The sequence below is a fragment of the Hetaerina americana genome, unplaced genomic scaffold (assembly GCF_022747635.1).
Source record: "Hetaerina americana unplaced genomic scaffold, ioHetAmer1.1.p SCAF_2, whole genome shotgun sequence".
Lineage (NCBI taxonomy): Eukaryota > Metazoa > Arthropoda > Insecta > Odonata > Calopterygidae > Hetaerina > Hetaerina americana.
The window spans coordinates 70,223,587-70,237,615 of record NW_027286763.1 but is presented as its reverse complement, the minus strand read 5'-3'; the positions used below and the strand labels follow the sequence as shown (position 1 = coordinate 70,237,615).

At 35.3% G+C, this 14,029-nt stretch overlaps 1 protein-coding gene across 1 annotated transcript; it reads left to right on the top strand.

Annotated features, from left to right (window-relative positions):
* The first annotated feature begins 4,984 nt into the window (after window positions 1–4,984).
* On the top strand, window positions 4,985–13,032 carry hui (hase und igel). Its single transcript, XM_071585064.1, has 4 exons — window positions 4,985–5,134; window positions 8,986–9,069; window positions 9,495–9,681; window positions 12,743–13,032. Exons 2-4 carry the CDS (start codon window positions 9,009–9,011, stop codon window positions 12,876–12,878), a joined length of 384 nt encoding a protein of 127 aa, XP_071441165.1. The 5' UTR covers window positions 4,985–5,134; window positions 8,986–9,008; the 3' UTR covers window positions 12,879–13,032.
* Window positions 13,033–14,029: the final 997 nt, after the last annotated feature.

Sequence of the window (14,029 nt, the reverse complement as noted above, 5' to 3'; positions counted from 1 at the left end):
ATTTCTGCTTTTATAGCTCGTCACATGAATGCAATATTATGTCAAAATACTGCACCAAAATTATATCAAATCTTCCTCAAACATGTATCATATTGCCGTCAGTCTTACCAACTTAGCAGCCCGAAATCTTCCAAAAATCGCTCATCATATGCATATTCGTAGTAACCCATAAGCTGTCGCAAGCGCATGTAGAGGAGAGTGTTGAGCATTAGACTTTGATGTATAAATATTTACTTATTTTAAATATATATTTACACATGCATAAACCTAGTCCATTGGCAGTATAAACAACGTGATATCACCCTGTCATATTCCCATCTTCCTCCTCCTGTTTGGGTTTCATCCCCATTCCATTGCTCGAGCTTCCTCCTTCGCCTCTGTTTTTTCTCTCACTTTTTCCTCAATTAAGCCTAATTACGAGGGCTTTCGGATGTTTTTTGTCATTCAGTCGAGCTTGTTGTTACAAGTGAGATAAATGTACATTTACAATTCAAAAGGAAAGACATTTACAATTCAATGGCGGCCGGAGCATTTTGTAATGGCTGCTTCAGGCGGCTGTCTAATAAGGACACAGTCTCTAAATGCTAAGATATCGATTCTTATTATTTGTACTCGAACGTTTTAGGTAGGTTTAGGATGGATGTAGACTGAAATACGACACAATGATACATTTGCCTGCATCTCCTAACAAAACGCAACCTGACATCCGACATTGCAATAAACCCCACTTCACTTTTGCGTGCTTCCATCTAGCCCCCATTTTGTCCGATATACCTCCCAACGAAATCTAGAAATCTATGAAACAAATAAATACACCCTGATTGTAGTCCATTTTCTCTCTATTACCGAACTCATTCCTACCATAGAATCACGTGTGCGTCTCCCGTTTTGGACACGAAACTGTTCGTTCTCAACAATATCATTTTCCCTTCTCTCCATAATCTTAATGATGTTCCTGAGTATCTCTTATGCTGCGTGTCAAGTCAAACCTATTGTTCTGTAGTCCTCACTTATGGTTGCCTATCCCTTTTTTGAATGAGGAAAAACACTGATCTGACAAAATCTTCCGGCCAAGTTTTTCCCTCATAAATGTATTATTCCACTAAAACTCTTCCACCCACGTTTTCCTAAACCCTCAAGTAGATCTGTAGTAATAGTATATAGCCCCATATCTTATTTAATTTCAATTCCTTTAATGCCCTCACTATCTCGCCATGGAGCATGTCTGGATCTAAGCCATTTCCATTTACATCATATTATCTTTCTATATCAACGCGTGCTAGCCTAATGTCTGTACCATATAGCTCCTCCATGTATTCTTTCCATCTCTCTTGAACATTACCTGTTTCATGTAATATTTTCCTGATAAATCTTTTCATTTTTTCAAGGATTTTTGATTTTCACTCGCCGTCGGGCGTAGTACTGGGTGAACTTTACCATCACCTACCAAACCTGGGGGTTGGTAGGTGATGGTACCTTTAAATCTTGGGGTTGATGACTGTTTTTTTGTTTTTTATCATCTACATAGGTATACGTCTATATTCTACCTATAAGCTATAGATAGGGATATACATAACCTTTATAAAATTTGGTATAATTAAGTTTACCGAAAGCTCTATTGGTGATTTTTGAATAACCTCGTCACGGGTACCACCAAGTCCTTTGAGAATATATCTTTTGACCAATTGCTTTCGTGAAAAGGTTTTGCAAAAAATCCTATCGGAATGTTTAACTAGCTACGGGAAAAGACTGCACTGAGGATAGTTTCATATTATTTGAAATCGCCGAAAGGTTCTAATAGATTAGTGAAATTTGTTTTATCTACAAGTTGCTTAAACAAGTTATTGCCTGTCAATTGATTTTCATACCAAGCAGTTTTGTTTTGTGTAAACTGAGGATCGTTATTTGCTTTTAAAATGAAGGAAGGGCGATGCCATAAGCAAAAGTTGCAGGCTGTCTGAATGCCGTAAATTACTGACGACATTGGATGGGAAATCATCACCTTTCATTTATTCTGGGCGTAACCTATTATGGGACGATCCTCTATAGTTATAGCTCAGTTTCTCCGGGCCAGTGCAAGGCCATTGGCTTGTTTGTGTATACCTTTCAAATGGAAGCAATCTTTTCTCAACCTTGGTGGGATCAAGGAAGAGAACTATTCCTGGGATTTCAATTCCAAGAATCAGTCTACATTTTCCGTAGGAGTTTTCAATTGATGATTATTTTTGCCTAATAATTGTCTTAGATAAATTGCTGATAATTTAATTGTTTTAGATAAATTTGAGTAATAATATCTTTAGTGAAAACTCTTACGACATTCAAAACTGCTATTACGACATCGTTACTGATAAAAAGAAACATTAAGTTTAGATCAAAGTTCTGATTTGAATATAATTTATTGAAAACTAAACTGGATAAAAATTGTTTAAAACTTTTCTGCACACATAGAGGGAGTCCATGTTTAACTCAAAATTAGGATTTAAATACATTCACTTCTATGAGGAACGAAAATAAAACTGTCCCCTTCTTTTTCCATCTATTATATCATTTATAAACGTATATCATGATTTATGGTGACAGCTGAACAGACGCTTCGTACTACAATACAAAATTGAAGTCTCAGATTATTTCTTCAAAAGTTAACTTTAAAAGGACGTCAAGGTTTTTAGTAAAAGCCACTGCAAAATTCGATGGTCTCGAATTCTATCTTTAAGAGTCAAATTTTTAAGTTCATCAGCTTGTTTTTTCGCATTCGAAGTTCATCAGGCAAAATCGCTTGGTCGCAGACGACACCGTCATAAAGAGACTGCCTATTTACATAAAAAGGACTATACTACAAATCTATCTGCAGCAGGAGGGGTAAAATGGTCCGGCGAAGCCGAGCACAGCTACTAATGTGTTGGTGATTATTTCAATGTTTCGTTATTCACGCTTACATAATTCACATTTCACGCGCAGCCATATAATGTAGAGTACATATAGGAAGAAGATGACTACAATCCATATTGATTTATGTTCTCTGGCTTATTTAATTATTCAAATGCCATTTTTTGCCATTAATATGCACTAAAAATATACTTTCACATTTTGAGTGGTTAGCTCTTAATTTTGCTGACACTACCTTCTATACACGCAAAATAATCAAAATTTAAGAACTAAAAATATCACTATAAGAACATTGAGCATTTTGACAGGAGTTAAATAATATTGAATTTCGTTAAATATATGTATAATATAATTAACGGTAGTGAAAATACATTTTCAAACCTAGAGAAATACAAAATAAAAGTATGAGATATTCCAAATCATGATCCCGCTAGAAAAAATTTTGTTATTATCCGAACATCGTCAATGAGTACTTTTCATGCAATTATAATCAGCAGAATCTTGATCGAGTCCGAGTTGACCTTCCGTTTTGAGAGGACTACAACACAATTTAAGTTTCCTTGACCCAAGGTAGCTATTTTTGCGAATTAATAAAAAGCTAAATGTTAATTGTAAAGTGTTAAACTGCAAACCATTAAGGTTGTAAATCTAACCTTCTGTTACAGGCATTGAAAGTAGAACATTAATTTGAAAAAAAATGATTTATGGAAAACTGATGACGAGAATGGCAACGCAGCATGTTCCGAGGAGTACATACTCGTATCTTTAGCCGAGAACAAATGATATTTATCAGAATAACTAGAATCAGAAACTTTAACCGGGATATTAAATTTCTTAGTGACTTAATTTCTTTAAATCCGATCCCTTTGCAGATACGTTGAAGAAGTAATCCTCTGGGGAACTCGTGCCAACTCCAGATAGTTACCCAACAGTCGCCTTAAACATCATATAGTATTATTATTCCTGATAAACTCGTCTACGGCACTGATGAGCAGTGAGTGATACAATCGCCGACAAAACCTCGTCCCGCTGGGTCAACGATCCGTTTTGAGGTCACGTCCTCATCGTTTATTCCTTTTTTTGGAAGTGAGAGCGAAAAATCCTCACCACCGCACGGAGAAAAATGGCGAACGACGCACTTCAGCTACCGTCCTATTATTCTTTGGAAGCGCCTCATTCATGAGGAAAAGAGGAGCGCACCTGCCTGGAGGGTGGAAGGAACGCGGGGAAGGTAGCCGTCGGCTCGTCTTTTGGGTGCATAACCGTCACCTTTCTTCTGGTCCACTCTACGAAGAGACTACGAGGAGAGGGTGGGAAAGAGAGGGAGAGAAATAGAGGAGGATAAAGAAGAAGAAAGGGAGAAAGGAGGGAGAGTGAGACAGGAGAGAGGGGAAGAGACCACCGCCAATCCCTACACGGATGGCTTGGTGCACGAATATCCCAGGCCACTCTTATCCTTCGCCCAGGTCTCCCAAGGTCGCCTAAATTGAGGGACACCGCTGAACTGGAGGAGAGTTGAATGAGGGAGAGACCGCAGTGAGGTTGATGGGGCAGAGATGAAAAGATGACCCGTCGGAAGCAGACATTTTTCTTTGGACGGGACAAAACCACACACCGAAGAAATTACGTTGACACGGAGTTGGAACAGGCATATTCCACCTCCCGAGAAAGAAACTTGAGGGGGATAAATGCACCCATTATCTCCTTATCCCTCCTGTCCCGACGGACTCGAAGAGGAACGGGAACAACAACGCGCGGGAGATAATGGGGAAAAATTGTTCATCCTCCTCCATCGTCCTTCTTCGGACAGGTTTCCATATTTTCGCACTCCTCCTCCTCCAAAGCCTCCGCGAGAGGTGGAGGAAGGTGGGACTCCGCGCGTGTCTAATGCAGAAATGGATGAGGTGAGCGGAGAGGGACTCAGAAAGTGGGCAGTGGAGGAGGGGGAAAGTGGAATCTAAGGGGAGGGAAGACTGCGGCGTTGTTGCCGGAGGTTTGGGCGGCTCGAGAGGGGCGAAGTGGGGGGGTTAAACGGGGTGAGTAGAGGAAATGGTAGGGAGAGAGGTAGCGAGGGGAAGTGAGGAGGCGAGAGAAGAGAGAGACGGAGAGAAACAGGAAACTCACCGTGTTCTGCGGCGTATAAAGGAAGAATCGCGTTTGAGTGACCGCTTATTGCCTATGGTGAATCGTTCCTCCAGACTCCCTGACGTGCTGAGAAAGGAAGGACCCACTCTGAGATCTTATTTTGGTGAGTCCTCCACGGATTCGTGTCTATCTTTTTTTTAAATATGCAGTCGATGCACGCTATAGTTGCCACTCCGATCGGTCAAGTCGTGTCCTTCAACCTTTGTGGAGACGATGTTTTTTTTCATCCAAAAGTCCTGATTACTCTTGTCTAGGTATAGCTTCAACACCGACACCAAGCTTGTTCATCTCTATACGGTTCAGAAGTTTCTATTCAGTGTCCCTTTTATTGACCTTAGATTATATGATAGAAAGTTTCTCACGTGGGTGAGTTCGAGCGAAACGCTATTTGCGGATATGAGCTCTCTTTTGTTTAATTTCTCTGCGAGATATGGCGGGTAAATATGTATCCCGATAATAGTGTTCAATGCGAGACTTCTTCAACGGGTATGTTTATGGCGTCTAGAATACTTCGTACCTATGTATTTATTTCAAATTAATTGTCAGCTGCAGGATGTCTACATTATCTAGACAAAATTATTGGCAGTCCTCTCAACGCCAAATTGCTCAAATCTGTTGTGTGAATACATTAGAATCCATTTTTGCTGCAGTAATCTAAAAATATGGAATATTTGTATTAGAGATCAATAAGAGTATATTTCCCCAAAACAAATTATGTGAGATAAGAGTGGAGCTTTCTGCTCTCCTAAATTTGAAGACATATCAATTGAATTGTAACAAAAGGGATCTATATATTTTACTATACACTGCATGAATATTTTGAGTTATGCCCAGTTTAGAGTTCATAAAAGTTCATTTCTATGTTTCTTCTAATATGAAATCGTTATTTTGGAGATTGATTACTCTTCAAAAACAATAAACCTTCCCCGTCAAACTAATCAGTTATTATTGAGTAGATGTATGTATTAATAAGTTTCCGCTAAATTTGAAAACTATTTAATTTTTATGCATGCAATCTGAATAATTTTGTATTAAATGATATTTTAACAGTAAAACATATATTCTGAGTGCTGCTTAATAATTATAAATCCAGCAATGTCCATTTAGCGGTAGAACTAGAAATAAACTGGGATACAGCGGCGATCAAAACGAGCCAATTCACTGTAATATATATTTATGCATAAAAATATCTTATCCACCTCAAACAAGCGATGCGTTGCGAAACTCTCAAAAGGCCCCCAAGGACGTCTTCCTTGGGAAAGAACAAGGTCTCTTTTTGATATCAGTGGTGACTTCAACGCCTGGATCACGTAAATTTTTTTCGCACTTTTCGGATGTTCGTGAATGTATTGGCAAGGAAGCACGCCTAATATCACCTTAAATACCGAAGAATTTTCGTCGGTTTTAATTCCAATTTTCCCAGTCCACTCAATATTACGGACCAATGAGCTCTCACAACGTATATGTCTGGCTGTGCTAAGATAGGAATATAAATGAGAACACCTTGGTGTCTTTTAACATTGAATTAAAACTATTATTATTGATTTATAAATACAATTAAATTAGTTGAGTTAAAGTTAAGCAAACGTCAACTTAGTTAAGCTAAATATTGCATAGAGTTTAAGAAGAAAGTTAAAGTTCATCCATTCTTCAATGAAATAATTTATTAATTTAGAAACTGGCCCAAAATTATGTCTCTGTAAATAAAGCAAAAATATCTTGTCGAATTTGTGGCCTTTTCGTTCTCTCTTTTTTATCTACCGCAAGTACCTAACTCAGGTTTTTCTTCTGAAAATTTTCTTTCACCCAACAACTTAACCTTTCACGTATCAAGTCATGTGTTAAGTTTTTCTAATTAAATGAGAGCATCAAATAGATAATTAACTGGAAAATAAATCGATGCGTACCACTCAATCTGGAAAAAAATAATTTCCAAGTATGTGTCTGGGCTATGTAGAAGTAATATTTCACGCATGTTTCAGATGAGATGTTTTTGTATAAGAAACAGCGCAAGGAAGCGATAATGAAAGCGTCGTGTGTACTCGGAAATTACTTTCGTCGAGGGTAATGTTCTTCATGCCGGATCGTTCTCATTTTAAGCCGATGCGTTGTCTTGTAGTACCTCGAATACTCATATTTAAGTTCTATAGTAGAAATTGAAGTAGTGAAGAACTTAATTGTTGAAGACTTAAGCGCTTAAAGCAAAGCATCCAGGAAATTAGAAATAAATTGTATGGGCTAAATGCATAATATTATAGAACTTACTGAGAAATATAGATTAGGCCATTTTAATCTAAAACGTTTGGGGCAACCACAATTGAGAAATTTCTCTCTCATGTAATGAATTCTCACTGGAGTAACAGCGGTACAATAGCAAACGTAGGCCTTATGACAGATCGCCTAAAATGGCTAAGTAATTTATGACCCGGCAACTATCATGAGTGATATACGAGCGTTTTTATTGTGATATGTGCGCATAAAAAAGGTCAAGGTCTGTCTGGATTAAATTTTATTTCCGATATTATGTGATATTTCACTATTTTAGTAATGACTAACTTCCGTTTATAATCTCATTTTGCATAAAAGTTAGCAAATGACTGAAGGATTATGGTTGTTAGTTGTCTTCCATATTTTATTTATATTATGTACTCCAATGCAACAGTTTCAGAGTGTAAAAATCATTCGCCTTGACTGGGATCCCAGTCAAGGCGAATGATTTTTACACTCTGAAACTGTTGCATTGAAATGCACATTAGCGGATGACTCCGTTAAAAGTTACTGTTGCGGCATCTCCCCCAGTTTCTTTGGAATATATTATGTACGATAAGCAAGCCCTCCGATACCTTTGTTCCATCGCTGTTTTTGGGGTATATTTTATAACTGTCTTTGCATGATCAGATTTTAAATTCCATCGTCATCGCCGCTTCAAATAAATTCTACATTCACAATTTAAGTTTAAAATTTTAGCTATTTTTATTGTGATAACATCTAAGATCATAAACGGTTATAACTCAACATGTACACTATAATTTTTTTGTTTTTGTTAAAAATTTGGATTTTAGTTCTGAATAATTAAAATTTAGCAAATGTAAGCAACATATGCATCATATTTTTCATTAAAATTACACGGAATACATTCATGTACGTTTTTTAAACTCAGTTTAGGCATCCATTCTTATATCTAAGGTAACCAATGAGTAGTTATGAGGTCAGATCAATCATGTTAATGGAATATATGAAGCAAGATATTGGTAAAGTATGAATGCAAATAAAATTAGTTCAAACTGAATTAATTAATTCCAAATAGATATGGATTACTATATAAAGAGTATTTAGTCATTAGTAACCTAAACATGCAACAAAAATAGAATACATTTATGGAAAGGGACACACTTATAATCTATAAAGCTCTACTTTTGATTTAATTAATTATATCTCTTCTCTATCTGGTCAAAAATCAAAACAATTTAACGGGTTTTCACTATTGGCGACTAAATTTCCGATATTATGTGATATATCACTAGTAAAGCAATGGGATGGACAAGATTTGAAGGACTATCTACCAGTAATGAGAGTCAATCATATTCTCAGTAATGAGAGTCATTTCTCTCCCCACAAGTAGCTGATTTGAGAGTATATTTACAAGTAAAATTGTAATAAAAACATAGTGATATTTTTACTCATTTAAATAGCATTTAGACAGCAGCAGGTCTTGCATTTATATTTATTGTCTTATGATTGATAATAAACTCAGGAATAACTTGCTAAAATTGAACTATATGGTTTCTAGCTGTGCATAAAATAATTGCGTTTGAATAAAAAAATAACAAACCAAGTATATGAAACATTTAAACAATGTTCCCTAAAAATTTAACAATAATATGTGCTGGAGTATTTGTAAAAGTGCATATATTTATAGATAGTTTCTCATGAACAATGTTTCTTTTATTTCAGTTTGAATCTTCAGGATATCAACCATGGAATTTCGCGCCATTGTGCTGTGCATAGCAGCTCTAATGGTGGTCTCCTGCAATGCTGGTGAGAACTTTTTACACTGTTTCACAAATATTCAGCGACAAAATGGATGGAAGTTCCCTTTTTCATTGTGCTGAAATTATAAGTTTGAAGACCTTCTTAGTACAGATTTAATGGAATTTTGATTGGTTTATTTTATTTGAATGAATAATAACCACTACTTAGTTTTTGTTCATTAAATTATCAAATTAAAAAGGAAACCGAGTTTGAAAGTTTTACTTACTTCCAATGAAAAAATACTGTTGACTTTTCAAAACAACTAATTCAATTCTCTCACTGGACCAGAATAGATGTAAAATTATAATTTACGCAAATTATTGACTTGCCGTTCATAAAAGTTTGTAGTAAGAAAAAGCAAATTATAATAGTTTGATTATAAGAATAAATTTTTGAGGTGTTTGTTTTATTGAAGCATTTGTCACCAACAGGACGGATAGTTCGAAATTCTGGATCTTACTCAAGCTCCAGTTCCAGCTCTAGTTCCAGCTCTGGATCTATATACTTTGGAAACCCTGGAAATGCATACTCTGGATCCACGTCTGGTGGATATGCTAGCGGAAGTCCAGGCAACTTTGGAACTGGACCACATACGGCTTACAGTGGTTACGATCAGAAGTAAGCTTTGCGAATTGCAATAACGAATTCAGCGCTATGAGGATGATAATTTTAGTTATTTTATTAAATGCTAAACCTAAGATTTCGCATATATTTTTAGAGGTTTATAACTAATTTAGTCTGGCATGGTTCAAAATAATAAATTCAGGCATTATGTGTACATATATAAACTAATCATAGTTATTGCCACGAATTCATTTGTTAATGAGTTACTTCCTTTAAAGAAATATGAAATCATCATTTGAAGATATTTTGAATGTTATATACACTCTAATTAGGTTAATATTTAAATATAAGACCTAGTTAGTTGGATGGTATCCGCCGATCTATTGGGCCCGAAGGTTGTGGATTTTACCCCCGTTTTGGTTATTTGTGTTGGGTTAACTTAGGTAGTTTGGATCTAAGAAACTAAATTAAAAGCAAAAAGTGGCTTATCGGGATTACAGGGACTCACCGAGAGCAAAATATAATGACGGGTAACATGAAGTCCTTTTTTTACTCAATATTTTGCTAACTTTTATTGCGGTGAGGAAGCCACACATAAACCTAAGCCACGCGATAAAAATAATAAGTTAAAAATTCTATCAGACGTCACTCGGTGGAAACGGTCTATTATTTTGAAGAAATAATAAGTAGCTCGCAGAGGGTAGTTAATCATTATTTAATGGTCCATTATATTCAGGAGAAAAATAATGGACGGATTATTTAGGAGATTAGGACTTAATTATGGCGAAAATAAAACTTAAGAAGACTCAATTTTACCGGATTGTAATTAGTTCCTGAAAGGGTTTTCAAATAATGCCACATAAATGCCATAAGCGGAAAATGTGGATCTAGTTTATGAAAAATATTTTTTTTGGAAATGCTTTATAAACAATCATATACTCGTATTCACCGCATATGGGTGTATATTAAAAAATGAGAGGTAAATTATAAGGAGAGTTATTAGAATACATTTTGTTTGGGTTCTACTGGAAGTGTGGTTTGTTGAAAGAAGAGAGACTGGAGACGGGTGCTAAGTCAATGGTGTATCAAAACTGGTTCTATAATTGAATAAATTGTATAATTCATTCGTCAAAACTGCTTAATGAAAAGGACCGTCGGATAATATGACATCTCTCAATGTAATGCCATATTTCAACTCTTGATATGCATTCATATTCAAAAAAGAATAATACCTATGTTTTGGCGTGAATTTCTACTCCTCTCTTAATTTTTGGCTAAATATTGATATAGTTAGTCAATATGTTTGGTCATCAACGGAAAAATTATAGATTAATAATCAACCTTACAAGCTACCTTTTTCCGAGATATTGTCTTAATTCCTCTTTAATTCCCTTATTCCAATTCCTTCAAGTAATTCTTAAACTTATTATTTGTTCTTCGTCTATATTTATTTTTTCAATTTTTTCCCTCAAACTTCCTACTAAGTATCGTATTACTAAATATTTCCACTGAGTCGACATATTTTTATCACCAGCGTTTTCGCTAGTTATTCTTTACAATCATCATTTGCATTTTTAAATCAAGAATTTGATAAGTTATTTATATTAATCACAATTCTTTACATCGCATTACCATCATTTTTGATATCCTTTTGTCTGGGTTAGACTTTCATGGAAATGGCTAATTGTCGCCAGTAATCGCTTCTTCGATGAAATTACTAGTTGATTGCCGATAGAAATCCTTGGCCTCTCCTAACCTGCTCACCAAATACCACTGATTATATTTTCGAGTAGTAGTTTTTTGGGGAGGCGGCCGACAGCTGAGGTCATGTGCGTCTTTTGGGATGGAAAGGACGAAGGGTGGGGAGAAACTCGGCGTCATCATTAGCCTACTTATAAACGGAAGGCGCCAAGGGGTCCGCAGCTTAACTTCCCGTTCAAGCGGACGGCTCTAAGTGTCCTCCATATAGCAACTCAAGTAGGGATCGGGATACCACTGAAAAATATCTGCCGCTTCCGGGATTGCAACCCGGGCCCTTTGGATGGGAAGCCAGTACATTAGCCACCACACCATCCCGATCCCTTATTTATTCAACCCTTAGACTTTGCTCGGTTTTATTTGTCTTTATTCCATAGTTTCACTTTTTATCCTCTTTTCAATGAAGTCTGTAATCCTATACCATATCAATAATAAACTCCCTAGCGTGGCTAACTTAGTCACGCTAGGGAGTTCACTTACAAATAATTTAGCCTTATATTTTCTAAATTCTAAGATAATATTCCTAAGAGTAGAATTAATTAGTCTGAAAAAGCCCTTTGACCATTGAACGAAGATGAAAAATTAAGGAACCGCACATCAAGAACAGGAGCTTTTACATAAAAATCGGGAATATTTTATGCAAAGACCCAGGCGAAGAAGAATAATTGATAATATCCCTTTCATGGAGGAAGAATTTTACTTTATACCTATACATATATATATATATATATATATATATATATATATATATATATATATATATATATATATATATATATATATATATATATATAAGGTATAAAGTAACCTGGCTGTCAAAGCCACATGGCGTCATTTTCAGTTCCGTCAGGGCAGTTATTGCATCCTCTGTATCATCTGTGCACAGTTATTTCGTCTCTCCCAAATTCGCACATTTTTTCATAGAAGTGATTTTTTCTGAGAGTTCTAATAATAATCTAGAGCATCTTAATCTGCATTAACCCATAATTTTTCCATCTTAAAATATTGACAAGTAAATCAGGAAAAAATATATGAGCTATTAGTTTTTAAAATAGCAAATAATAAAAATTCATCATTAATAGCACTTGATCTTCGGGCGTAATTTCAACCTAATTATTTTTATGTATCATAAATAAATCTTTATGAACCGTTTATTTATACCTGACATGAAAATTATATAAAAATCTCTAATAAAAAGTATTGAACTTATTCATTTAGGCTTAAAGCACTAAATGAAATAAATCCTAGTTTATAATTATATTAGAATATTAGCATCATGTTATTGATATAGTTCTTACATTAAACTCCTTGTATGAGAATATGTAGCTAAATTGGTTATTTACCATCATTTTTTCAGCCAACCTGATTTGCTGACCCGTTCAGGTTTCGTCGACACTGGAAACACAGGAACGAAAGGAGTCTTCTCTGCTTCTTCCTCCAGCATAGACAGTGATGGCAAGATTCACTATAGCGTCCAAGCTGGTCGCTTGTAATTTGGGATATTTGTTCACGAGTAAACCAAGTGTTGTTTGACTATCTAAAATATATAAAAACATGTCTATTTACGGAATATTTCAAAACCTGTTCAAATTTTGTTATCATTTCTTATTTGCGTTTCCAATTCAAATAAAATGATTTACTCTCTGATTCGTTTGCTTCATCATCTTGCTTTTAACGTATTTTGTAGTCCAGTAATTAAAAAAGAATTCCTAATTTAAATCAACTATCATAAATGCAATATATATTTATAATATTTTACCTCATCAACAGGTATATGTCACATTAGAATATTTAATATTGCCTAAGCTACATTGAAATACTATTTAGCAGCTATTAATATTATATATATATATATATATATATATATATATATATATATATATATATAGTGGGGAGCGTTGGACTACTGACCGGAGGGTCCCGTGTTCGATTCTCGGGCAAGGCACTCTGGCACCTGCAGCTCCACCCAAGCTATGTGATTTTTCGGGTACCAGATCTTTCTGGGAAGCCATAACCGGCACAGGGAAAGGAACCGGCCCCCCTACCCTGATGTGTGAATTTCATACGCCGTCGGGCTTAGTACTGGGTGAACTCTGCCATCACCTACCAAACCGACCTTCGGGTTGATTACTGTGTTTATGGTTTATATATATATATATATATATATATATATATATATATATATATATATATTACACAGTAACAAACAGTATAGAAACACAAAAAAAGGAACACTCACACGTTATTTCTTTATAATTTCGACGGAATTCTACTCCGTCTTCATCGGAAGATAGAGATATACTCGGGAGATGAGATCATTACTTCTCTATCTTCCGATGAAGACGGAGTAGAATTCCGTCGAAATTATCAAGAAATAACGTGTGAGTGTTCCTTTTCTTGTGTTTTTATATTGTTTGTTACTGTGTAATGTACTATTCGGCACTTCTGTGTTACGTCTACGAAAGCATACATACATACATACATACATATATATATATATATATATATATATATATATATATATATATATATATATATATATATATATATATATATATAATGGGCTGACACAATATAACACAAATAGAATAGAATAGCAACATTTAAAAAGACACTCACACGGTAAATTGTTCGAGCTTTCGGC

Excerpts from the sequence above, each read along its gene's own strand:
- hui (XM_071585064.1), top strand. The coding sequence starts at position 9,009 with ATGGAATTTCGCGCCATTGTGCTGTGCATAGCAGCTCTAATGGTGGTC. Across the intron at positions 9,070-9,494 it reads GGTGGTCTCCTGCAATGCTG|GACGGATAGTTCGAAATTCT; the intron begins GTGAGAACTTTT and ends TGTCACCAACAG. Across the intron at positions 9,682-12,742 it reads TACAGTGGTTACGATCAGAA|CCAACCTGATTTGCTGACCC; the intron begins GTAAGCTTTGCG and ends TCATTTTTTCAG.